At 42.4% G+C, this 25580-nt stretch overlaps 1 protein-coding gene across 5 annotated transcripts in view; it reads left to right on the top strand.

The window, feature by feature from the left end:
- The window catches only part of LOC106561462 (protein-methionine sulfoxide oxidase mical2b), a 114436-nt gene that overhangs the window by 1049 nt on the left and 87807 nt on the right, over nucleotides 1-25580 (top strand). For 3 of the 5 annotated variants that reach the window (XM_045688374.1, XM_014125452.2, XM_045688375.1), the window contains exons 2-4: nucleotides 12537-12893; nucleotides 19543-19750; nucleotides 22269-22385. In XM_045688374.1, coding sequence (XP_045544330.1) covers nucleotides 12630-12893; nucleotides 19543-19750; nucleotides 22269-22385 — 589 coding nt within the window. In that variant the 5' untranslated portion in view covers nucleotides 12537-12629. Of the gene's footprint in view, nucleotides 1-1611; nucleotides 1710-1777; nucleotides 2024-12536; nucleotides 12894-19542; nucleotides 19751-22268; nucleotides 22386-25580 lie in introns of those variants that run through there. The other 2 variants (XM_045688372.1, XM_045688373.1) reach the window with 2 other exon arrangements.

The raw sequence follows: 25580 nt of genomic DNA, 5'->3' as shown, positions 1-25580 counted from the left end.
TCATAGAATTCAGATGGATTTAACGAACTACAGCTTAACTCAGTCAGAAAGAAGTTAGTGACTTGGTCCCTTTCAGGTCATTATGAGCCGTTTGTGTTCATTCATGTGAACGCACATTTTGCAAGGGTGTTCAATTTGGGTGAGGGTTCAGTTCAGCAATGTACAGGTAACTGCCCAAATAAACACCAACTTAGTGTCTTAATAGGGCGTTGGGCCACCACGAGCCAGAACCGCTTCAATGCACCTTGGCATAGATTCTACAAGTGTCTGGAACTCTATTGGAGGGATGTGATACCTTTCTTCCAAGCGAAACTCCATAATTTGATGTTTTTTTTTATGGTGGCAGAAAACGCTGTCTCGGGTGCCGCTCCTGAATCTCCCATATGTTTTCAATTGGGTTGAGATCTGGTGACTGAGACGGCCTTGGCATATGGTTTACATCATTTATCATGCTCGTCAAACCATTCAGTGACCACTCATGCACTGTGGATGGAGGCATTGGCATCCTATGGGGGCATAGACATGGTAGCCAAAATAATGGCCTGCCCAGCATTTTTGTACATGACCATAAGCCTGATCGGATGTTAAGCGCTTCATCAACTCAGGAACCACACCTGTGTGGAAGCACTTGCTTTCAATATACTTTGTAACCCTCATTTACACAAGTGTTATCTTTATTTTGTCAATTATCTGTATATTGGTCTTGTCAGAACTGAAAAGCCCCTTTCAAAACATGCGTTCTGTAAACAACCACTAGAAAAACAATTGGCACAAGGAGCTTAAAGGTGCAATATGCAGAAAGGGCTGTCATTTCCCGGATGCTAAAATTAGGCTAGTTTGCCTAATTTCAGTTTGACAAAACAAGCAGTGAAATAACTTTTCTTTAACCAAAAATATTGTATTTTCAGCTGTTTGAAGCTGGTGTACAAAAGTAAGATGCAAAAACAACGCTTAAGAACAGAAAGCATAGAAATAAAACATATCTACCACTTAGACTTGCTTTCAATGTGAATGACAAATCTCTAAATCACATTTCTATGTGAATTTGGTGGGTTGCCCAAAAAGTAGCATATTGCAGCTTTAAGTGTGAGTGGAAGGTTGTTAGACAAATCCCTACCAAAACAGTTATTTTCCCTGGACTATTACACACTTAAAGGTGTGTTGATACATCTTTGCACTACTTATTCATTTTACAGAGGCTTAGAATTGAAAATCTGAAACATTATATGAATGTGTTTGTCACATTTGGGTTAAGATTTCCTGGGAACATTGCTGTTTTTTGAAACCTGGCTCTGGCTGCACCAATATGCCCCATGTTTACCAAGTCCCTGGCTTTCGTTCCTGTCAATGTGACTTTAATCCTAAACCCTCTCAATGGCCAAAGCATTTTTCTATAAGGACCTCAATCCCATTGTTATGGTCGTAATGTTATGGTCGTAATGTTAATCTTTTAGCTTTTGAAGTGAGCTTTTCATAATCTCGCCCTTGTTGCCCATGTAAATAACAGTTACCCAAGCTCTTTCAGTACTAGAATAAGTCAGAGATTTATAAGGGCTGGGCCTGCATATCAGCCCAGAGGCAGGACAAAAATACATCAGGAGCTAGGGGTGTCGCTCTCGAACCAGATGGGTTTCTGTCAGATGATTTGAGGCCAATACATTCTCTGTGAAGTTTGACTGAGACGGAAGTATCCATACAGACAGAAGCATGTGAGCGGGAGACAAACTTTTCCTTTTATAGTATTATCACTGTGATTGCTTGTTTTTTTTTATTGGGTGACTTTTGTAGGATTGTATTTTACAAAGCACTGCATTATTCTCTTATTAGTAAACCACAGTCAATTAGATAAGACCACTTGTTGTAAATGTCCCTGCATGGATTTTCCTCCAAGCTCCAGATATGATTGGCTTCCACCCTGAGTCTATTCCCTTATCTACCTGCTTATTGACACCTGGGCTTGCAGTCTGTCAGGTTCCTGGGGTTGTCAGTCAGTTTACACTTCTGTTACTTTGGTCTACAATTGGTATGTATGAATACACTGCAGAGCTCTTTGATGCGGTTTTAATAATGCAATAGATCTACTATTGAGGTAATTGATGTTTGTTGAAATATTTATATATTGTGGTGTGTTGAAGGTACAGTGATGGTAAAGTTTTGGCATGTGTTCAAGTAGAAGAGGAAATACCATGAAGAACTGTGCAAATACAAAAGTTGGTAACAGAATAACACTGAGGTATATTCTACTGTCATTCTGTTACCCAACTTTGCATCTGCAGTTTTCCCAGTAAAGGTTTTTATTTAATTTACTGTGTAAATTGTTCAAAGTAGTCATTGTGCATAGTTGTATGGTTTATTCAATTTTGATGTCAATTTTTTTTTAAATGGGAAAAATCTGAGTCTCAGCCTAATTGTTACTGTGGAATTGCCATTATCTGAAAGCAAGAATTTCTTCCTGGATGTCTTTGCACTGTGCAGTAATTACCAGTATAATTGGTCCTTCTCTACCAGCCCTCACACTATTTCTCCCCTCGCATATACTTCATTTACCGCCCTAGTGGTTGGTAGCGGTCTTCAGCACCTGTTAACGCCTTGCCTTATTACATGAATGTGTCTATTACAGTAAAAGTCCATTTTATGCTTGAGCCGAAAATGTGGTCGGAGGCTTTGTATGGAAGGTGTGACCCAATTGCAAAGCCTTAGAGGGCAAATTGAGCTCCGCACCGCTCAAACTTTGTAACAATGCGGAGGGCTACGTGTAACTCTGCATTGACATGTTTGGGTGACGGTAGGTGGGGGCGGAAGGTCCTATATAAACTCACTTCCTTCATAACAGCTCAGTGAAGTATAAATGCCCTGACTTCTGCAGAGGCCGTATCGCAGTAAATGCTGTACGGCCACTGCAGATGTCGGATTGACCATGTCGTCTTTAAGCCAAGGGAATTGCAAGTATGTGATTGCTGGATCGCTAGTTTATAGCTTATCCTGCCAAGGATGGGTGTGGGTGTTATCTGGTTTGATGTGCATAGATTTGGTCTCTCGATGGTCCTCCAGAGATGTCATTACGGCCTGTGTGGTAATGGCATGACCTACATATCCCCGGTCATTAAGGCTAACATATGAAACCGTCCATTGGGCAGACGGACTGGAGTTCATGTCAAGCAGGACCTTTTATATGACGTGGAATCTGTAGTAAATGCTAATAAACTAGGAGTATGACCATGTTGAATCTAAGTTTGAATGTTATTTGACTTCATAGATATGACTGGAATGTTCTTTTTCAAGTTAGGTTATGTCCCTTTCCTGATTGGAGGAAAGGAACAACTGACCTAACTAATATAATTATATTTCATAAAGGGCCTTCTCTGTTTGTTCTTTCTCCATTACAAATTGTCCTGTCTATCATGCAGCAGGTCCATATTTCACATCTCTAACATTCCTCCAGGGGATGTTTCCTGTCTGGGCGGAAACTGAGTGTTCTGGAGTTAATTAGCATCATATTAAAACCTGCATGTCACCAGCCAACCACTTTGAATTCCCTTTCACCACACCACCACTGACACGCCCTAAATGCTTAGTGTGAGACTTTTGGGATTTTCCCCATGGAAAAAGAATGTCCTATGAGCTCTAGACTGTATTATGAAATTCCCATTGCCTGTACTGTAAAGAGATCGGTTTATACAAACTGTGGTGGTCTAGGAAGAAGTCTCTTTGCTTGGTGCTCAGAGCCAGTGAGCCATGTGTTTTTCGAGGTGTTCCTGGCTCAGTGTCTGGCCAGGCACTTGTCGGCTCTTCTTTGATAGATTAAAAAACGCAACAATTTCATAGACTTTACTGCTTTACAGTTCATATAAGGAAATCAGTCACTTGAAATAAATTCATTAGGCCCTAATCTACGGATTTCACATGACTGGGGATACAGATATGCATCTGTTGGTCAGAGATACATTATGCGGAAACATGAGGTGATGCTGGTGGATAAATGACACAACAATGGGCCTCAGGATCTCCTCATGGTATCTCTGTGCATTCAAATTAAAATGCAATTGTGTTCTTGTCCATAGGTTAAGCCTGCCCATACCATAACCCCACCGTCGCCATGGGGCACTCTGTTCACAACATTGACATCAGCAAACCGGTCGCCCACACGACGCCATACGTGGTCTGTGGTTGTGAGGCCGGTTTGATGTACTGCCAAATTCTCTAAAATGACGTTGGAAGTGGTGTATGGTAGAGAAATTCTGGCAACAGCTCTGGTGGACATTCCTGCAGTCAGCATATCAAATAAACACTCCCTCAACTTGAGACATTGTGTGACACAACTACACATTTGAGTGGCCTTTTGTCCACTGCACAAGGTGCACCTGTGTAATGATCATGCTATTTAATCAGATTCTTGATAAGCCACACCTATCAGGTGGATGGATTATCTCTTGCAAAGGAGAAATGCTCACTAACGGGGATGTAAACACATTTTGTGCGTATGGAACATTTCGGCTCATGAAATATGGGACCAACACTTTACATGTTTAAAAAAAGAAAGTATATATTTTTGTTCAATGTGTGTGTGCCATTTTAGTCATGCGCGGATACATTTTTAGGTTTGTCCTGGGAAGCAAACCCATTATCCTGCCTTGCGAGCACCATGCTCTAGCAGCTGAGCTACAGAGGAGATAGGCCCACCTCATTTTGATTCCTGTCTCACTGGGAAGGCATAACTTTCCTTCTCTCATACTGTTCTCTTAACATTACACTATGTGCTTCAGCACTCCCAGTCTACTACCACAGTACTCAGTCAGCTGGTCTGAACTAATAAGAAGCTTACTTCTACATTAAACTCATTTTCCACTACAACTGTATGCAAAAGCTCAAACTTATTTTTATCTGAAATATTTAGCATTGTCAATGGCCTTGTATTAAACATCCAATTTTAAGTTTGAAAAAAAGTAGTGAAATGAAATGTGCTTGTGTGGGTTGACCTACATAGTCAGAATAACATAAACCTTTATCAGTGATCAAGCACACTTCCTTAAGGTCTCTTAAGCAAGAGCATATGTTGAAATTCACAGCCTTACTTTTTATCATATGCTGATAGATGATTCATGAACAGAACACTTTTCTTGTTCCAAATTGCCCTGGCTACTCCAACTCTCAGCTGAGGTAAAGGATGATAACAGATTTGAAAAGCAGGATTTTTAGATCATTATGTCTAACGTTAAGTTATAGCCTGTCTGTTGCAAAACCAACCCCTTTCTAGCTGTTGTAACCAATACCGATGTCTTGTCTGTGCTCTGACAGACATTATACTTCTTGGTTAGCTCTACCTGTATACCAGTGGAGGCTACTGAGGGGAGGACAGCTCATAGTAATGGCTGGAAGGGAGTCAATGGAATGGTATCAACCACGTTTGACTCGATTGACTCTTCCAGTCATTATTATGAGCTGTCCTCCCCTCAGCAGCCTCCACTGCTGTATACTCTTTCCTTACCTCAGGCTATGTCCAGGTAACCTACAGTGCCTTCAGAAAGTATTCATACCCATTGACTTAACACATTTTGTGTTATAGCCTGAATAAAAACAATTGTCACCCTTCTACACAACACCACATAATGACAAAAAAAAACATGTTTTTAGACAATTTTGCATTTGAATTAAATACAGATCTAATTTACATAAGTATTCACACCCCTGACTCAATACATGTTAGCTGTAATTGCTGCCAATGGTAATTCTGAGTATTTCTGGGTAAGTCTCTTCAGAGCTTTCCACCCCTGGATTGTGCAATGTTTGTCTATTTTTTTATTTATTTATTTCATGTTAGTTCTTGATCATAGACAGCCGTTTTCAAGTCTTGCCATAGGTTTTCAAGCAGATTTAATTCAAACGTGACTAGGCCACTGAGGAACATTCAATGTTGTGAACTCGTGTATATTTGGTCTTGTATTTTAGGTTATTGTCCTGCTGAAAGGTGAATTTGTCTCCCAGTGTCTGGAAAGTAGACTGAACCAGGTTTTCCTCTAGGATCTTGCCTGTGCTTTGCTCTTCTGTTTTTATTTGTATCCTTAATGCCCTCGTCCTTGCCGATGACAGGCAAATCTATAACATATTGGATTTGGCCCAAACCTAACACGTTTTGTATTCAGGTCATTTCTTTGCCAGATTTTTTTTGCAGTTTTACTTTATCTTATTGCAACCGGCTGTATGTTTTGGAATATTTGTATTCTGTACAGGCTTTCTTTTTCATTCTGTCATTTAGGTTAGTATTGTGGAGTAACTACAATGTTGTTGGTCCGTCCGTCAGTTTTCTCCTATCACAGCCATTAAAACCGCTAATGTAGGCTAATGCGATTAGCATGAGGTTGTAAGTAACAAGAACATTTCCCGGGACATGGACATATCTGATATTGGCAGAAAGATTAACAAAAGATTAACAAGAATTTAAGCTAACTGCACTGTCCAATTTACAGTGAAATAAAACCATGCTATTGTTGGAGGACAGTGCACAGTTATGAACTTAAAGTTATCAGTAAACCAGTTAGGCACATTTGGGCAGTCTTGATACTAAATTTTTAACAGAAATGCGATGGTTTATTGGATCAGTTTAAAACTTTGCATATACACTGCTGACTTGAAGTGGCCAAAATTGCACCTTGCCTAAAACAATACATTATGGCTCTTTTGTGTTTTCAAAGATGATGGTACAAAAAAGTTTTCTTTGTATTATCTTTTATCAGATCTAATGTGTTTATTCTCCTACATTAATTTCACATTTCCACAAACTTAAGATGGCGCCGGAGAAGGCAGACGTTTTATGTGCCCCCAATCGATTGTGTTCTTTTGTAGTTTCTTCCAAGTAGGTCATCGATTTTTATTGTTCAAAGATTGCACATTTGCTAGCAGAATGGAAGGAAGTGGGGGTTTATGCGTTCGCCTATGAATTGTCAGAAGTCAGCCCACCCTCTGCCCCTTTTTAATCCGCCTCTTCACGCAAATCACGGATCTGGGCCTGTTCCTGAGAAAGCAGTATATCTGACTCGTCAGACTGGATTCTGCCAGTCTGGGGTGAGTAATCGCAGTCCTGATGTCCAGAAGTTATTTTCGGTCATAAGAGACGGTAGCGGAAACATTATGTACAAAAATAAGTAAATAAACCAACCAACTGGATATTCAAAACTGTAAAAACGTATGCTTCACGGAGTCGTGGCTGAACGACGACACTATCAACACTGTATCGGCAGGATAGAACAGCGACGTCTGGTAAGATAAGGGGGCACAATGTATTTTTGTAAATAACAGCTGGTGCACGATATCTAAGGAAGTCTCGCGCAATTGTATCATGAGAAACTGTAGACCACACTACCTACCTAGATAATTATATCTGTATTTTTCGTAGCTGTTTTACATACCGCCACAGTCAGAGGCTGGCACTACGACAGCATTGAATGAGCTGTATTCCGCCATAAGCAAACAGGAAAATGCTCATCCAGAGGCGGCGCTCCTAGTAGCCAGGGACTTTAATGCAGGGAAACTTGAATCCGTTTTTACCAAATTTCTATCGGCATGTTAAATGTATAACCAGAGGGGAAAAAAGCTCTGGACCACCTTTACTTCACACACAGAGACGGATACAAAGCTTGCCCTCCATTTGGCAAATCTGGCCATAATTCTATCCTCCCGATTCCTGCTTACAAGCAAAAATGAAAGCAGGAAGCACCAGTGACTTGATCGATAAAAATAGTGGTCAGATGAAGCAGATGCTAAGCTACAGGACTGTTTTGCTAGCACAGAAGGAATATGTTCCGGGATTCCTCCGATGCTATGCACTCCGAACCATCAAACGGGCGAAGCGTCAATACAGGACTAAGATCAAATCATGTGTGGCAGGACTTGCAAACCATTAGACTACAAAACGAAGCACAGCCAAGAGTTTCCCAGTGACACGAGCCTTCCCAGAGGAGCTAAACTACTTCTTTGCTCGCTTCGAGGCACATAACACTGAAACATGCATGAGAGCACCAGCAGTTCCGGACGACTGTGTGATCACACTCTTCGTAGCTGATGTGAGTAAGACCTTTAAACAGTTCAACATACACAAGGCTGCGGTGCCAGATGGATTACCAGGAGGTGTGCTCCGGGCATGTGCTGACCAACTGGCAGGTGACTTCACTGACATTTTCAACATGTCCCTGATTGAGTCTGTGATACCATCATGTTTCAAGCAGACCACCATAGTCCCTGTGCCCAAGAACACTAAGGTAACCTGCCTAAATGACTACAGACCCGTAGCACTCTCATCCGTAGCCATGAAGTGCTTTGAAAGGTTGGTAATGGCTCACATCAACACCATTATCCCAGAAACCCTAGACCCACTCCAATTTGCATACCACCCAAACAGATCCACAGATGATGCAATCTCTATTGCACTCCATACTGCCCTTTCTCACCTGGACCAAAGGAACACTTACGTGAGAATGCTATTCATTGACTACAGCTCAGCGTTCAACACCATAGTACCCTCAAAGCTCATCACTAAGCTAAGGATCCTGGGACTAAACACCTCCCTCTGCAACTGGATCCTGGACTTCCTGACGGGCTGCCCCCAGGTGGTAAGGGTAGGTAACAACACATCTGCCACGCTGATCCTCAACCAGGGGGCTTCAGGGGTGTGTGCTAAGTCCACTCCTGTAGTCCATGTTCAGTCTTGACTGCACAACACCATCATCAAGTTTGCCGATGACACAACTGTGGTAGGCCTGATCAACGACGAGACAGCCTATAGGGAGCAGGTCAGAGACCTGGCCGTGTGGTGCCAGGACAACAACCTCTCCCTCAACGTGATCAAGACAAAGGAGATGATTGTGGAATACAGGAAAAAGAGGACAGAGCATGCCCCCATTCTTATCGACAAGGCTGCAGTGGAGTAGGTTGAGAGCTTCTAGATACTTGGTGTCCACATCACCAACAATCTAATATTGTCCAAACACCAAGACAGTCGCGAAGCAGGCACGACGAAACCTATTCCCCCTCAGGAGACTGAAAAGATTTGTCATGCATCCTTAGATCCTCAAAAGGTTCTACAGCTGCACCATCGAGAGCATCCTGACTGGTTGCATCACTGCCTGATATGGCAACTGCTTGGCCTCTGACCGCAAGGCACTACAGAGGGTAGTGTGTACGGCCCCATTACGGGCCAAGCTTCCTGCCATCTAGGACCTCCTATACCAGGCGGTGTCAGAGGAAGGCCCTAAAAATTGTCACATTCCAGCCACCCTAGTCATAGATGTGCTCTCTGCTACCACATGGCAAGCAATCCCGGAGCGCCAAGTCTAGGTCCAAGAGGCTTCTAAACAGCTTCTACCCCCCCAATCCATAAGACTCGGGAACACCTAATCAAATGGCTACCTAGGCTATTTGCATTGCCTCCCCCTTTCTCTTTTACACCGCTGCAACTCTGTTATCATCTATGCATAGTCACTTTAATAACTCTACCTACATATACATATTACCTCAGCTAACTGGTGCCCCCGCACATTGATGCTGTACCGGTACCCGGTATTTTACTGCTGCTCTTTAATTACTTTACTTTTATTTCTTATCTGTATTTTTTTTTAAACTGCATTGTTGGTTAGGTACTCATGAAGTCTTCACCTGTTGTGTTCGGCGCATGTGACTAATATGATTTGAAAATTAGATTTTTATCAAGAATATGCATATCCTTGCTTCAGGTCCAGAGCTACAGGCAGTTAGATTTGGGTATGTCATTTTTAGGTGACAATTTGAAAATGATCGGATCCTTGAGGTTAACTCTAACTTTTTTTTTGAAGTCACCATGGGCCTCATGGTGAGATCCCTGCGTGGTTTCCTTCCTCTAACCCCAACTGGGTTAAGAAGGTCGCCTGTATCTTTGTAGTGACTGGTTGTATTGATACATCATCCAAAGTGTAATTAATAACTTCATCATGCTCAAAGGGATATTCAGTGTGCTTTTTTTTACACCCATATATCAATATGTGCCCTTTGCAAGGCATTGGAAAACCTACCTGGTCTTTGTGGTTGAATCTGTTTTGAAATTCACTGCTTGATTTAGGGACCTTACAATTATCCGTATGTGTGGGGAAACAGAGATGAGGTAGTTATTAAAAAAAAAAACATGTTAAGCACTACTGCGCGCACACACAGTGAGTCCATGCAACTTATTTTGTGTCACTGGCCTACACAGAATACCACAATCTCAATTTAATCAATTTTAAATTTAGGCTGTAACCCAACAAAATATGGAAAAAGTGAAGAGGTGTGAGTACTTTCTGAAGGTACTGTACATGGACACAGCCGCTAACATGGTTGTTGTTGTGTACCTAGCTGTTGGCTTTTGATTCTAGGTGATGGGAAAATTGGTTTTTTTTTTTCTTCCAACAAACTCCTGCCATGTTCTTGAGTTTGTAGAAGTATGTTGTGTTTTGCATATTGTCCCAGTCTACCCTATATTCCCCATGAGTGTGTCTAAATACAGGGGTTTCAGTGGAAATAGAAGTGTCTTGTTCTAGTTTTCTACTCTACTTAAAACAGTTTCTACAAATAGAGGCAGATTGTGAGTGCGATATAATTCCAGACTCTCCCTGTGCAATTTCCCACAGTGCTTCAACCGGTTAAATATAGATTAGGCCGTGAACTATCCCATACCACACTGACTCCCTGGAATTGTGTGGGTTACTGTGTGTCTTCAACCCCCCTAGAGGAAGCGAAGTTGAAATGTGTGAGAATTCCCAATCAGAAGTCATGTAGTTACATTTTATTTCTCTCTTGACTGAGCTGAAACGTCCCATGAGTAGTTCACTCCGGACAGAGAGAAGAGCAGTGTAGCTTGGAGCAGAGCGCATCTGAATTTTAGTGCCAGAGCCTTAGCAACATCTCATCTAGCAATCTGCCAAACGTGATTGGGTATGAGAGATGACACCCCCTCTGGTCCACTAAAAGCAGTGGGGAGATGAGGCCAGACTTCTCACTTGTTTGCGTTCCGCGCTCCTGTTGTCTGCACATAGCTGTTCAAATGATCCAAATATCAAAGGGCATCATGTTTCAGGCCACATGGAAATGGCAGTCTCCCCTACTTTAGAACTTTGGTGGTTCCTTTAACACATCCAGGTTTACATTTCAATTGACATGACGGGCAGAGTCATTGAGCGAATGTATTATAAATCGAATAACAGATTTGATTTCCTTGGATACATCATGAGCACATGCTGCTTGAAATTGGTGGTATGCTTACTTGAAGAGGATGAATTACTGAATGATGACTAGTTGAATGGCGTAGCTTGTTCTGTTATTTGGGCAGGTACTGGGAGAGACTGCAGATGGAGGCAGTGAAATGTGTGTACACTATTACACTACCATTCAAAAGTTTGGGGTCACTTAGAAATGTCCTTGTTTTGAAAGAAAAGCACTTCAAATTGATCAGAAATGCAGTGTAGACATTGTTAATGTTGTAAGTGACTTGTAGCTGGAAAGGGCAGATTTTTGATGGAATATCTACATTAGGCATACAGAGGCCCACTATCAGCAACCATCAATCCTGTGTTTCAATGGCACGTTGTGTTAGCTAATCCAAGTTTATCATTTTTAAAGGCTAATTGATCATTAGAAAACCCTTTTGCAATAATGTTAAGACGGCTGAAAACTGTTGTTTTGATTAAAGAAGCAATAAAACTGGCCTTTTTTTAGACTAGTTGAGTATCCGGAGCATCAGCGGGTTCGATTACAGGCTCAAAATGGCCAGAAACAAAGTACTTTCTTCTGAAACTTGTCCGTCTGTTTTTGTTCTGAGAAATGAAGGCTATTCCATGTGAGAAATTGCCAAGAAACTGAAGATCGCGTACAACGCTGTGTACTACTCCCTTCACAGAACAGCGCAAACTGGCTCTAACCAGAATAGAAAGAGTGGTAGGCCCTGGTGCACAACTGAGCAAGAGGACAAGTACATTAGTGTCTAGTTTGAGAAAGACGCTAGTGTTTTGTGGGTACTATTTAATGAAGCTGCCTGTTGAGGACTTGAGGCACCAGTTTAATGGGCCTTGTTTCTGAGCTGTCATGACATCTCCAGCTATGCAAATTAGGGATATTTATGATGTTTTATGCAACAGCATCCTCTTAAACAGGATGTACTATTTCAACTTCTATTTCGCTGTGACTCCTCAGTGGAAATGTGGGTTCACACTGAGAATCTTATATGAAGGAGTGCAGGTTGTATTGTGTCTTGAGAACACGCTAGAGATATTACATACATTTTAATGTGACATCTCCTTGTTTTGATTATTTTTTTTAAAGTCCAGTAACACAATCAAGCTACAGGGTAGGGTGCAACTTATACTTGTGGACTTTTTAAGAAAAGTAATTTTTGTCATGTTTTATTAAGCGTGCTATTAATTACCATGTAACATTATTACTTGGGAGACCATATCACAGAGCAAATGTCTAGATGATTTTTGTCTAGTCTGAGTGCGGAGTGACGCTGTAATAAAATGAAATGCCATTTTCCTTTCCAGAACCCGCTGAGATGGCAGTTGTCATAGTCTAACTAAGCCTGTGAGGGCTGGGGCCGGAGCGAGTGACTGCCCAGACAGTCTCCAAAACGGAAGATGTGTGAAACAGAGGATGAGAGGAGTGCTCAGGCCAGGCAGCTCTTTGAGAACTTTGTCCAGGCGTCCACGTGTAAGGGCACTATGCAGGCCTTCTGTATCTTATGCAGGCAGATGGATCTGGACCCACTTGACTACAGGAACTTCTACAGGAACCTCAAAGCCACGGTCACCAACTGGAAGGCCAAGGCCCTCTGGACCAAACTGGACAAGAGAGCCGGCCACAAGGAGTACAAGAAAGCCCAGGCCTGTGAGGGCACTAGGGTAAGAAATCACCCAAGCTTTTACACAGTGGATGTTGCTGAGGGGAGGATGCCTCCTAATAATGTCTGGAATGGTATTCTGCTCCAGGCATTACCATGAGCCCGTCCTTCCAAATTAAGGTACCACCACCTGTAACAGTAACGCTGACTCAGGCACCGCTCCAGAATCTCCCGTTAGTGTGGGTAGGGGTAAAAGTGACTAAGCAATCAGGATATACTGTAATATAAACAGTAGCAGCAGCATGTGTGTGGTGTCAATATTTGTTTGTTGGATTGTCAGTGTAGTGTGTGGGGGTAGAGTCTAGTGAGTGTGCAAGGGAGTCAGTGCAAAACAATTTAAATAAATAATAAAGTGGGTCAATGTAAATGATGGAATAGCCATGGTAGCTAAAATAATGGCCTGCCCAGCATTTTATACATGAGCGTGATGATGTTAATTGCGTAATTAACATCGGCACCACAGCTGTGTGGAAGCAGCAGCTTTCAATATACTTTGTATCCCTTATTTACTCAAGTGTTTCCATTATTTTGGCAGTTACCTGTCGATTATAAGGAAGAAGCCTAAAATGAATAAACCCTATATTTGCCTTTGGGCAGACCTTCCACATTGGGATTGAATACATGATATTCTCCATGCTAATATCCCATATCTGCATAAGGAATGATGATTCATAGCTGGCTACCTTTTATCTAATTCTTTACTACTATGAGCCAGACTACAGTTAATTTATTTTTTAAATCGAAGCCCTGTGACATCAATTCACATTCACTCAAAACTCTTAATAGTTTACAACTTGAAAAGGGGTTCTTACTTATAAAATGTGTATTTGTAATGATTCCTTATTATTTCCTGCCAAGGCAGCAGCTACTCTTCCTGGGGTACAGCAAGATTAAGGCAGTTATACAAAAGAGGTTAAAGTACTATTTACAGTATGTTAAAGTACTAGTTGTACAGTAGGTTCATAATGTGACTTCTCTTTCATGGTAATGTTATGATGCACGACAGACTGTTGCTGTGTATCTCTTATACTGTTATGAGATATGATATCCCTACACACCCAGCTGGTAGCCGCTTCTTATGGGAGCAATACGGAGAACAGCTACACTGCACAGCATCATGTCAAACAAGGAAAGCATGATTAACCTCCTCACATATGAAACCAATTCTTTTGACAGTGCAAAATCAGCAAATCCATTACAACACAATGGATTTGATAATGCAGGCTGTTTTAAAAATATTATTTCTGCCCATTTTAGGTGTACATTTTCTTGAATGTTTAGCGTAGTGTTTGAATGACTTAATTCTCAGAGGAAAATATTAGGGGTCCTAAGGGAAGGATGCTGGAGTTGGATAGATAGGCCTAGATGACAGTGAGACTCTGGGTGGTGCTTGTCTGATAGTCTACAGTCGTGGCCAAAAGTTTTGAGAATGACACAAATATTAATTTTCACAAAGTCTGCTGCCTCAGTTTGTATGATGGCAATTTGCATATACTCCAGAATGTTATGAAGAGTGATCAGATGAATTGCAATTAATTGCAAAGTCCCTCTTTGCCATGCAAATGAACTTAGTCCCCCAAAAACATTTCCACTGCATTTCATGCCACAAAAGGACCAACTGACATGTCAGTGATTCTGTCGTTAACACAGGTGTGAGTGTTGACGAGGACAAGGCTGGAGATCACTCTGTCATGCTGATTGAGTTTGAATAACAGACTGGAAGCTTCAAAAGGAGGGTGGTGCTTGGAATCATTGTTCTTCCTCTGTCAACCATGGTTACCTGCAAGGAAACACGTGCCGTCATCATTGCTTTGCACAAAAATGGCTTCACAGGCAAGGATATTGCTGCCAGTAAGATTGCACCTAAATCAACCATTTATCGGATCATCAAGAACTTCAAGGAGAGCGGTTCAATTGTTGTGAAGAAGGCTTCAGGGCACCCAAGAAAGTCCAGCAAGCGCCAGGACTGTCTCCTAAAGTTGATTCAGCTGTGGGATCGGGGCACCACCAGTACAGAGCTTGCTCAGGAATGGCAGCAGGCAGGTGTGAGTGCATCGGCACACACAGTGAGGCGAAGACTTTTGGAGGATGGCCTGGTGTCAAGAAGGGCAGCAAAAAAGCCACTTCTCTCCAGGAAAAACATCAGGGACAGACTGATATTCTGCAAAAGGTACAGGGATTGGACTGCTGAGGACTGGGGTAAAGTCATTTTCTCTGATGAATCCCCTTTCCGATTGTTTGGGGCATCTGGAAAAAAGCTTGTCCGGAGAAGACAAGGTGAGCGCTACGTCATGTCAACAGTAAAGCGTCCTGAGACCATTCATGTGTGGGGTTGCTTCTCAGCCAAGGGAGTGGGCTCACTCACAATTTTGCCTAAGAACACAGCTATGAATAAAGAATGGTACCAACACTTCCTCCGAGAGCAACTTCTCCCAACCATCCAGGAACAGTTGGTGACGAACAATGCCTTTTCCAGCATGATGGAGCACCTTGTGGCTCGGGGAACAAAACATGGATATTTTGGGTCCATGGCCAGGACACTCCCCAGACCTTAATCCCATTGAGAACTTGTGGTCAATCCTCAAGAGGCGGGTGGACAAACAAAACCCCACAAATTCTGACAAACTCCAAGCATTGATTATGCAAGAATGGGCTGCCATCAGTCAGGATGTGGCCCAGAAGTTAATTGACAGTATGCCAGGGCGGATTGCAGAGGTCTTGAAAAAGAAGGTTCAGCCCTGCAAATATTGACTCTTTGCATCAACTTCATGTAATTGTCAAAAGCCTTTGACACTTATGAAATGCTTGTAATTCTACTTCAGTATTCTATAGTAACATCTGACAAAAATATCTAAAGACACTGAATCAGCAAACTTTGTGGAAATTAATATTTGTGTAATTCTCAACTTTTGGCCACGACTGTAGACTAGCCAAATTCCATGGCCAACTATTTTCTTGCCTCCCATTTTAAAGTGGGATTATGGTTTTTGTTTTACGTTGCTGTAGTGACGGGAATAGTTTTGGTTCTTATGCTTGCTTGTTTATGTAACAAATGTAGATTTGCATATCCTATTCATTCAGATTGGTTCACGCCCTTGTGGCGCAATGGTCTAAGGCACTGCATCTCAGTGCTTGAGGTGTCACTACAGACACCCTGGTTCAAATTCGGGCTGTATCACAACCGTCCGTGATTGGGAGTCCAATAGGGCGGCGCACAATTGGCCCAGCGTTGTCCGGGTTTGGCCTGCTGTAGGCCGTCATTGTAAATAAGAATTTGTTCTTAACTGACTTGCCTAGTTAAATAAATAAAATGGACACAGTGATATTGTAATATACACTCGCATTCCATATGGGTGACTCACTTGAGTATGTTAGTTGTATTAATCGTTGTATTGAATTGTTGACCCTCCAGCCCTTTGGAAAGCATCGCCTGGAGAGTTAGTACTTTTCTATATTTCATAAATTCAACATACAGTACCAATCAAGTTTGGACACACCTACTCATTCAAGGGATTTCCTTTATTTTCTACAAGGTAGAATAATAGTGAAGACATCAAAACTATGAAATGACACATATGGAATCATGTAGTACCCAAAAAAGTGTTAACAAATCAATATGTTTTATATTTGAGATTCATCAAAGTAGCCACCCTTTGCCTTGATGACAGCTTTGTACACTCTTGGCATTCTCCCAACCAGCTTCATGAGGAATGCTTTTCCAACCGTCTTGAAGGAGTTCCCACATGCTGAGCACTTGTTTGCTGCTTTTCCTTCACTCTGCGGTCCCACTCATCTTAATTGGGTTGAAGTTGGGTGATTGTGAAGGCCAGGTCATCTGATTACTCCATCACTCTCCTTGGTCAAATACCCCTTACACAGCATAGAGGTGTGTTGGGTCATTGTCCTGTTGAAAAACAAATGATAGTCCCACTAAGCGCAAACCAGATGGGACGGCATATCACTGCAGAATGCTGTGATAGCCATGCTGGTTAAGTGTGCCTTGAAAAGCACCATCACACCACCATGCCGTCTGGCTCAGTTGGTAGAGCATGGTATTTGCAACGCCAGGGTTGTAGGTTCGATTTCCCACGGGGGACCAGTACGGAGAAGAAAAAAAATGTATGAAATGTATGCATTCACTAATGTAAGTCGCTCTGGATAAGAGCGTCTGCTAAATGACTAAAATGTAAAAATGTAAAATGCTTCATGGTGAGAACCACACATGCAGAGATCATCCGTTCACCTACTCTGTGTCTCACAGACTCAGCGGTTGGAACCAAAAATCTCAAATTTAGAATCACCAGACCAAAGAACACATTTCCACCGGTCTATTGTCCATTGCTCGTGTTTCTTGGCTCCAGCAAGTCTCTTCTTATTGGTGTCCTTTAGTGGTGGTGTCTTTGCAGCAATTCCACCATGAAGGCCTGATTCATGGTCTCCTCTAAACAGCTGATGTTGAGATGTCTGTTACTTGAACTCTGACACATTTGTTTGGGATGCAATCTGAGGTGCAGTTAAATCTAATTAACTTATCCTCTGTAGCAGAGGAAACCTTCTTTCCTGTGGCGGTCCTCATGAGAGCCAGTTTCATCATAGCGCTTGATGGTTTTTGCACTTTCAAAGTTCTTGACATTTTCTGTATTGACTGACCTTCACGTCTTAAAGTAATGGACAGTTCTTTCTCTTTGCTTATTTGAGCTGTTCTAGCCATAATACGGCTAACTTCTGTATAACCCCCTACCTTGTCACAACACAACTGATTGGCTCAAACGCATTAAGAAAATAAATTCCACAAATTGACTTAACAAAGCACACCTGTTTAATTGAAATGCATTCCAGGTGACTACCTCATGAAGCTGGCTGAGAGAATGCAATGGGTGGCTCCTTTTGAAGAATCTCAAATGTAAAATATTTTTTAGTTTAACACTTATTTTTTTGGTTAGTACATGATGTTATTTATGTTATTTCATAGTTTTGTTGTCTTCACTATTATTCTACAATGTAGTCAAAATAAAAAAAACCCTGGAATGAGTAGGTGTGTACAAACTTTTGACTGGGACTGTATTTGTTAAATAGTGCAGCAGTATTAAAGGATCTTGGATTTCATGTGTGCCCAGGCACCCATGAACCAATCAGGGTTGGGTTTTGTGTCTGAAAGTGATGAAATATCACCAAATGTTTTACATTGTACAGATGTTAACAAAACATGTTCATTATGAAACTAGGCCTGGTCTTTTGTGAAATCCCTCATCTGGGCATCGTGTCTGAACCTGAATGGCACTGGATACACCTCTGTATGGAAGCACCCGTTTCTCACAGCTGCAGTATAGACAAAAGAGACTTCTCAGTAAACAAGGAAACTTGTATTTTGCCAGACCTTTAAAAACACTGCTGTCACACGCGGGTAAACACCTGAGTATTGGCCCTGCCAGACTTGCAGGACTTAACTCATCCTTATTGGTGTGTCCAGTAAAAGTGACACAATCGTTTTTTTTCCCCTTAGTTGACCTCTTATGGTGCGATCTGTGTAGGGTTCATGACAAGCTCTGGAAACGGTACACAACAACGTGAGCGCTGACTCGAGCATTCTCTAAGAATAGCCCAAAAGCCACAGCTCCACACAGAGCCAAATGACACTATCGCCTCCATATCCCAGTGACAATCATTCACCTTGTACAGAGCCACATTAGGGCCAATTAATTCCTTTCATTCCAACAGTTCATTGTCACTTTTGTTTGGTCTAACTCGGCTTTAATTCTGTTGAATACTATGCATGCTGAGATTTTGCAAGCTGTGTAGTTGAAATACCACAGGTCAAGTCTCTAGTAATAACAACCTCATGAATGGCACAAAGTATCTCTTGAGTACTAAGTTTGACTGGAATCAGCTGACCCCTTTCAGCAACGCTGGTTGTCTGGTGAGACAAATCCCCCATAATGCATAGCAGACATCCATGTCCAAGTGCGGTCAGTGGAGTGATATCCGCTCATTCAAACCCACCACACTCAGGCCTGGACTGGCCTAGTAACCTTCAAATATCTGACTCTGTCTAAACACGAATTGTGGTTTGTGGTGTCATTCTGTTACCAAACTTTGAATCTTCACTGTTCTTGAAGTAAATGTGTTTTGTAAGATCTCCAGTGGAAGTTGTTAAGTTGTCCTTGTGCATAGTTTTATATGGTCAATTTAACTTTACAATCATTGGTTTTTGTTTGGCGTACTCAGATTTTTCACTTTAATGTATCCGCGTCATTCTGTTACCGTGGAGTTGCCCATATGACAAGCCAACAACTACGTCAGAGGATAAGGTCATCTCAATGCTCTGTCATGCCGTCAGTGGATCACACCAGTGAAATGACTCAAGTGGTTTTGTTTTATTGTAGGATATGAAACCTGATTTCATAATGGGGCCCTATATGCTGTATTGATATGTTCTCCTTATGAGGCCTTGTTTTAATCTTTGATGTTTAATACCAGAGGTTGCAATACAATAGAGATAATGTGGAAGAGGTGATCAACTTTTGATGTAGCTAATAGCATTTTCTGTAATCTCACCTAATTTCACCTCCTGCAACAGTTTGTTAATCATGTGAGATGTTGTTTTAATTACAGTTTCTATTGTACACTGATGACGAAGTCTCTCTCTCAAGTGTCTGATCATCGGAGGGGGCCCCTGTGGTTTGCGTACGGCCATCGAGCTTGCTCTGCTGGGGGCCAAGGTGGTGGTGATTGAGAAGAGGGACACCTTCTCCAGGAACAACGTGCTGCATCTGTGGCCCTACACCATCCACGACCTCAGGGGCCTCGGGGCCAAGAAGTTCTACGGCAAATTTTGTGCTGGAGCCATAGACCACATCAGTAAGTATTGTACTGCTAATGTCATTCTTCATCTCATAGGAAATGATGTTAAGTAATGTTATTCTTCCTTGTTTTGGTGTTCTGCTGGGGAAAACTGACGGAAGTTGAATGTGACTGAAAGATTTATCAGATGGTAACATTGTTACATGATCTCTTCCTCCTCACTCACTCCACGTTCTTCAGTTGGATTTTTAAAAAATATATCTGGCTTGCTCTGCTAAGAAATCTGACGTGCGTGTGTGAGCGTTATCTCCCTGCAACTGCCGTGCCTTAGATAACAACATGCAAAGTGGAGGAGCCCATAAATGCAAATGCTATGTGTTTCAAAACCACTGCTGACAGACTGGCCTTCTGGTGTCATTTATTGGAACATTTGGCAACGGGGTGAATTATATACACTGCTCAAAAAAATAAAGGGAACACTAAAACAACACATCCTAGATCTGAATGAAAGAAATAATCTTATTAAATACTTTTTTCTTTACATAGTTGAATGTGCTGACAACAAAATCACACAAAAATAATCAATGGAAATGCAATTTATCGACCGATGGAGGTCTGGATTTGGAGTCACACTCAAATTTAAAGTGGAAAACCACACTACAGGCTGATCCAACTTTGATGTAATGTCCTTAAAACAAGTCAAAATGAGGCTCAGTAGTGTGTGTGGCCTCCACGTGCCTGTATGACCTCCCTACAACGCCTGGGCATGCTGCTGATGAGGTGGCGGATGATCTCCTGAGGGATCTCCTCCCAGACCTGGACTAAAGCATCCGCCAACTCCTGGACAGTCTGTGGTGCAACGTGGCGTTGGTGGATGGAGCGAGACATGATGTGCTCAATTGGATTCAGGTCTGGGGAACGGGCGGGCCAGTCCATAGCATCAATGCCTTCCTCTTGCAGGAACTGCTGACGCACTCCAGCCACATGAGGTCTAGCATTGTCTTGCATTAGGAGGAACCCAGGGCCAACCGCACCAGCATATGGTCTCACAAGGGGTCTGAGGATCTCATCTCGGTACCTAATGGCAGTCAGGCTACCTCTGGCGAGCACATGGAGGGCTGAGCGGCCCCCCAAAGAAATGCCACCCCACACCATGACTGACCCACCGCCAAACCGGTCATGCTGGAGGATGTTGCAGGCAGCAGAACATTCTCCACAGCGTCTCCAGACTCTGTCACGTCTGTCACATGTGCTCAGTGTGAACCTGCTTTCATCTCTGAAGAGCACAGGGCGCCAGTGGCGAATTTGCCATTCTTGGTGTTCTCTGGCAAATGCCAAACGTCCTGCACGGTGTTGGGCTGTAAGCACAACCCCCACCTGTGGACGTCGGGCCCTCATACCACCCTCATGGAGTCTGTTGAACAGACACATGCACATTTGTGGCCTGCTGGAGGTAATTTTGCAGGGCTCTGGCAGTGCTCCTCCTTGCACAAAGGCGGAGGTAGCGGTCCTGCTGCTGGGTTGTTGCCCTCCTACGGCCTCCTCCACGTCTCCTGATGTACTGGCCTGTCTCCTGGTAGCGCCTCCATGCTCTGGACACTACGCTGACAGACACAGCAAACCTTCTTGCCACAGCTCGCATTGATGTGCCATCCTGGATGAGCTGCACTACCTGAGCCACTTGTGTGGGTTGTAGACTCCGTCTCATGCTACCACTAGAGTGAAAGCACCGCCACCATTCAAAAGTGTCCAAAACATCAGCCAGGATGCATAGGAATTGAGAAGTGGTCTGTGGTCAACACCTGCAGAACCACTCCTTTATTGGGGGTGTCTTGCTTATTGCCTATAATTTCCACCTGTTGTCTATTCCATTTGCACAACAGCATGTGAAATTTATTGTCAATCAGTGTTGCTTCCTAAGTGGACAGTTTGATTTCACAGAAGTGTGATTGACTTGGAGTTACATTGTTGTTTAAGTGTTCCCTTTATTTTTTTAAGCAGTGTATATATTTTTCCCCCACGGAGATTTCCATAGAGTTTTCGTAGAGATGTCCGTCTTGTTCCTATGAGGCTTATTCTATCCCCATGTGTGAGATGCTTCCTTTCCTGACCCTCTGCTTTAGTAACAGAGTCCTAAATACTCGCTGATATAAACCGTTTCTCAGGTTAACTTGTGAAGTTGAAAACAACAGACTTACCAGCTGCTAGCTAGCTACACCTCAGAATGGAATATCAGTCATGTGGCAGTTCACTAACGTGTATCTCGAAGCCTATCAAGGCCACAGGTTATTAGACTAATTGTGTGTAGTTGGATAAGTGTTGTCAATTCTAAACTGTGGTTCGCCTTGAATGCTGATTGGCTAACAGCCATGGTACATCAGACCGTATACCAAGGATATGAGCAAAAGTTTATTTTTACTGCTCTAAATACGTTGGTAACCAATTTATAATAGCAATAAGGCACCTCAGGCTTGTGGTATATGGCCAATATTCCACGGTTTAGCTGTGCTATGTTGGCTATATACCACACCCCCTCTGGCCTTGTTGCTTAATTATACTTTGTATGTGTCTGAAGGTATTCGCCAGCTCCAGCTCATGCTACTGAAGGTCTCCCTCATCGTGGGGGTGGAGGTCCATGTCAACGTGGAGTTTGTCAAACTGTTGGAGCCACCGGAGAACCAGGAGAATGAAGGTGACTCTTTCGGTTCAGTCAGAAAATACAGCGTTTCCCACCTCTGGACAGGAACTGGTCATGTTTTTCGTCTTTCTGTTAAACACATTTCAATCCAACACAGTATCAGGTCCAGCAACCTTCTGTTAAAGCATGGTTCAGCATTTTAAACCTCCATGCCATGTTAACATAACCTTGGCAATCAGCACTAGACAGCTGTGTTTACAACTGTTTGTTTGATGCTTAAATGTTTGTTAGAAATCTGCTTTTTACATTTCTGTTCACTGTTGTTTGTATGGTTAGCACTTGCTGATTTTCATTGGTTGGCTGCACCAGGTCTTTCTCTCCCTCAAGCCCTGGTACTTGATCAAAATGACATCACACGCCACAGATGGATTGGCTACTTCTCAATCTTGTGTTTTTGATTTAGAAACACGTGCTTGCATAATTCCATTTACGAGTAGAGGCTGCCTCTAGGTCTGCAGTGAAGCGCATATGCTTTGTAGGTCAGTTTTGCTTGCTTAATTTTTGATGCAAAATCAAATTTTATTTGTCACATACACATGGTTAGCAGTTAGCGAAATGCTTGTGCTTCTATTTCCGTCAGTGCAGTAATATCTAACAAGTCCCCAACAGCTACCTAATGCACACATCTAAAGGGGTGAATGAGAATATGTACATGTAAGTATATGGATGAGCGATGGCCGAGCGGCGTAGGCAAGGTGCAACAGATGGTATAAAATACAGCATATACAGTTGAAGTCTGAAGTTTACATAGACTTAGGTTGGAGTCATTAACTCGTTTTTCAACCACCACACTAATGTCTTGTTAACAAACTATAGTTTTGGCAAGTCGGTTAGGACATCTACTTTGTGCATGACACAAGTCATTTTTCCAACAATTGTTTACAGACATTATTTCACTTATAATTCACTGAATCACAATTAGTGGGTCAGAAGTTTAAATGCACTAAATTGACTGTGCCTTTAAACAGCTTGCAAAATTCCAGAAAATGATGTCATGGCTTTAGAAGCTTCTGATAGGCTAATTGACATCATTTGAATCAATTGGAGGTGTACCTGTGGATGTATTTCAAGGCCTACCTTCAAACTCAGTGCCTCTTTGCTTGACATCATGGGAAAATGAAAACAAATCAGCCAAGACCAAAAAATTGTACACCTCCACAAGTCTGGTTCATCCTTGGGAGAAATTTCTAAACGCCTGAAGGTACCACGTTCATCTGTATAAACAATAGTACGCAAGTATAAACACCATGGGACCACACAGCCGTCATACCGCTCAGGAAGGAGACACGTTCTGCCTCCTAGAGATAAACGTACTTTGGTGTGAAAAGTGCAAATCAATCCCAGAACAACAGCAAAGGACCTTGTGAAGATGCTGGAGGAAACGGGTACAAAGTATCTATATCCACAGTAAAATGAGTCCTATATCGACATAACCTGAAAGGCAGCTGAGCAAGGAAGAAGCCACTGCTCCAAAGCCGCCATAAAAAAGCCAGACTACGGTTTGCAACTGCACATGGGGACTCATACTTTTTTGGAGAAATGTCTTCTGGTCTGATGAAACAACAATAGAACTGTTTGGCCATAATAACCATCGTTATGTTTGGAGGAAAAGGGGGATGCTTGCAAGCCGAAGAACACCATCCCAACCGTGAAGCACGAGGGTGGCAGCATCAGGGTGGGGCTTTGATGCAGGAGGGACTGGTGCACTAAACAAAATAGATGGCATCATGAGGATGGAAAATGATGTGGATATATTGAAGCAACATCTCAAGACATCAGTCAGGAAGTTGAAGCTTGGTCGCAAATGGATCTTCCAAATGGACAATAACCCAAAGCATACTTCCAAAGATGTGGCAAAATGGCTTAAGGACAACGAATTCAAGGTATTAGAGTGGCCATCACAAAGCCTTGACTTCAATCCTATAGAAAATTTGTGGGCAGAACTGAAAAAGTGTGTGTGAGCAAGGATGCCTACAAACCTGACTCAAACACCAGCTCTGTCAGGAGGAATGGGCCAAAATTCATCCAACTTATTGTGGGAAGCTTGTGGAAGGCTACCTAAAACGTTTGACCCAAGTTAAACAATTTAAAGGCAATACACTCAATTAGTAGTTGGTAGCATGTAAACTTCTGACCCACTGGGAATGTGATGAAAGAAATAAAAGCTGAAATCATTCTCTGTACTATTATTCTGACATTTCACATTTTTAAAATAGTGGTGATCCTAACTGACCTAAGACAGGGAATTTTTACTAGGATTAAATGTCAGGAATTGTGAAAAGCTGACTTTAAATGTATTTGGCTAAGGCGTATGTAAACTTCCAATTTCAACTGTACATATTATATCAGTAATGTAAGATATGTAAACATTTATTAAGAGTGCATTGTATAAAGTGACTAGTGATCCATTTATTCAAGTGGCCAGTGATTGGGTCTCAATGTAGGCAGCAGCCTCTGTTAGTGATGGCTATTAGCAGTCTGATGGCCTTGAAATGGAAGCTGTTTTTAGTCTCTCGGTTCCAGCTTTGATGCACCTGTACTGACCTCGCGTTCTGGATGGGTATCGGTGTGATCAGGCAGTGGCTCGGGTGGTTGATGTCCTTGATGATCTTTTTGCTGTATGTGTCATGGAGGGCAGGTAGTTTGCCCCTGGTGAAGTGTTGTGCACCCCGCACCACCCTCTGGAGAGCCTTGCAGTTGAGGGCGGTGCAGTTGACGTACCAGGCTGCAATACAGCCCGACAGAATGCTCTCGATTGTGCATCTGTAAAAGTTTGTCAGGGTTTTGGGTGACAAGCCAAATTTCTTCAGCCTCCTGAGGTTGAAGAGGTGCTGTTGTGCCTTCACTACTGTCTGTGTGGGTGGACCATTTTCAGTTTATCTGTGACATGTACCCCCGAGGAACTTAAAACGTTCCACGTTCTCCACTGCTGTCCCTTTGATGTGGATAGGGGGTGCTCCCTCTGCTGTTTCCTGAAGTCCACAATAATTTCCTTTGATTTGTTGACATACAAGTCAAAAGTTTGGACACCTATTCATTCCAGGGTTTTTATTTATTTTTACTATTTTCTACATTGTAGAATAATAGTGCAGACATCAACTATGAAATAACACACATGGAATCATGTAGTAACCAAAAGTGTTAAACAAATCCAAATATATTTGAGATTCTTCAAAGTAGCCACCATTT

Source organism: Salmo salar, chromosome ssa10, assembly GCF_905237065.1.
Source record: "Salmo salar chromosome ssa10, Ssal_v3.1, whole genome shotgun sequence".
Taxonomy (NCBI): Eukaryota; Metazoa; Chordata; class Actinopteri; order Salmoniformes; family Salmonidae; genus Salmo; species Salmo salar.
This window is presented reverse-complemented; position numbering and strand designations above follow the sequence as displayed.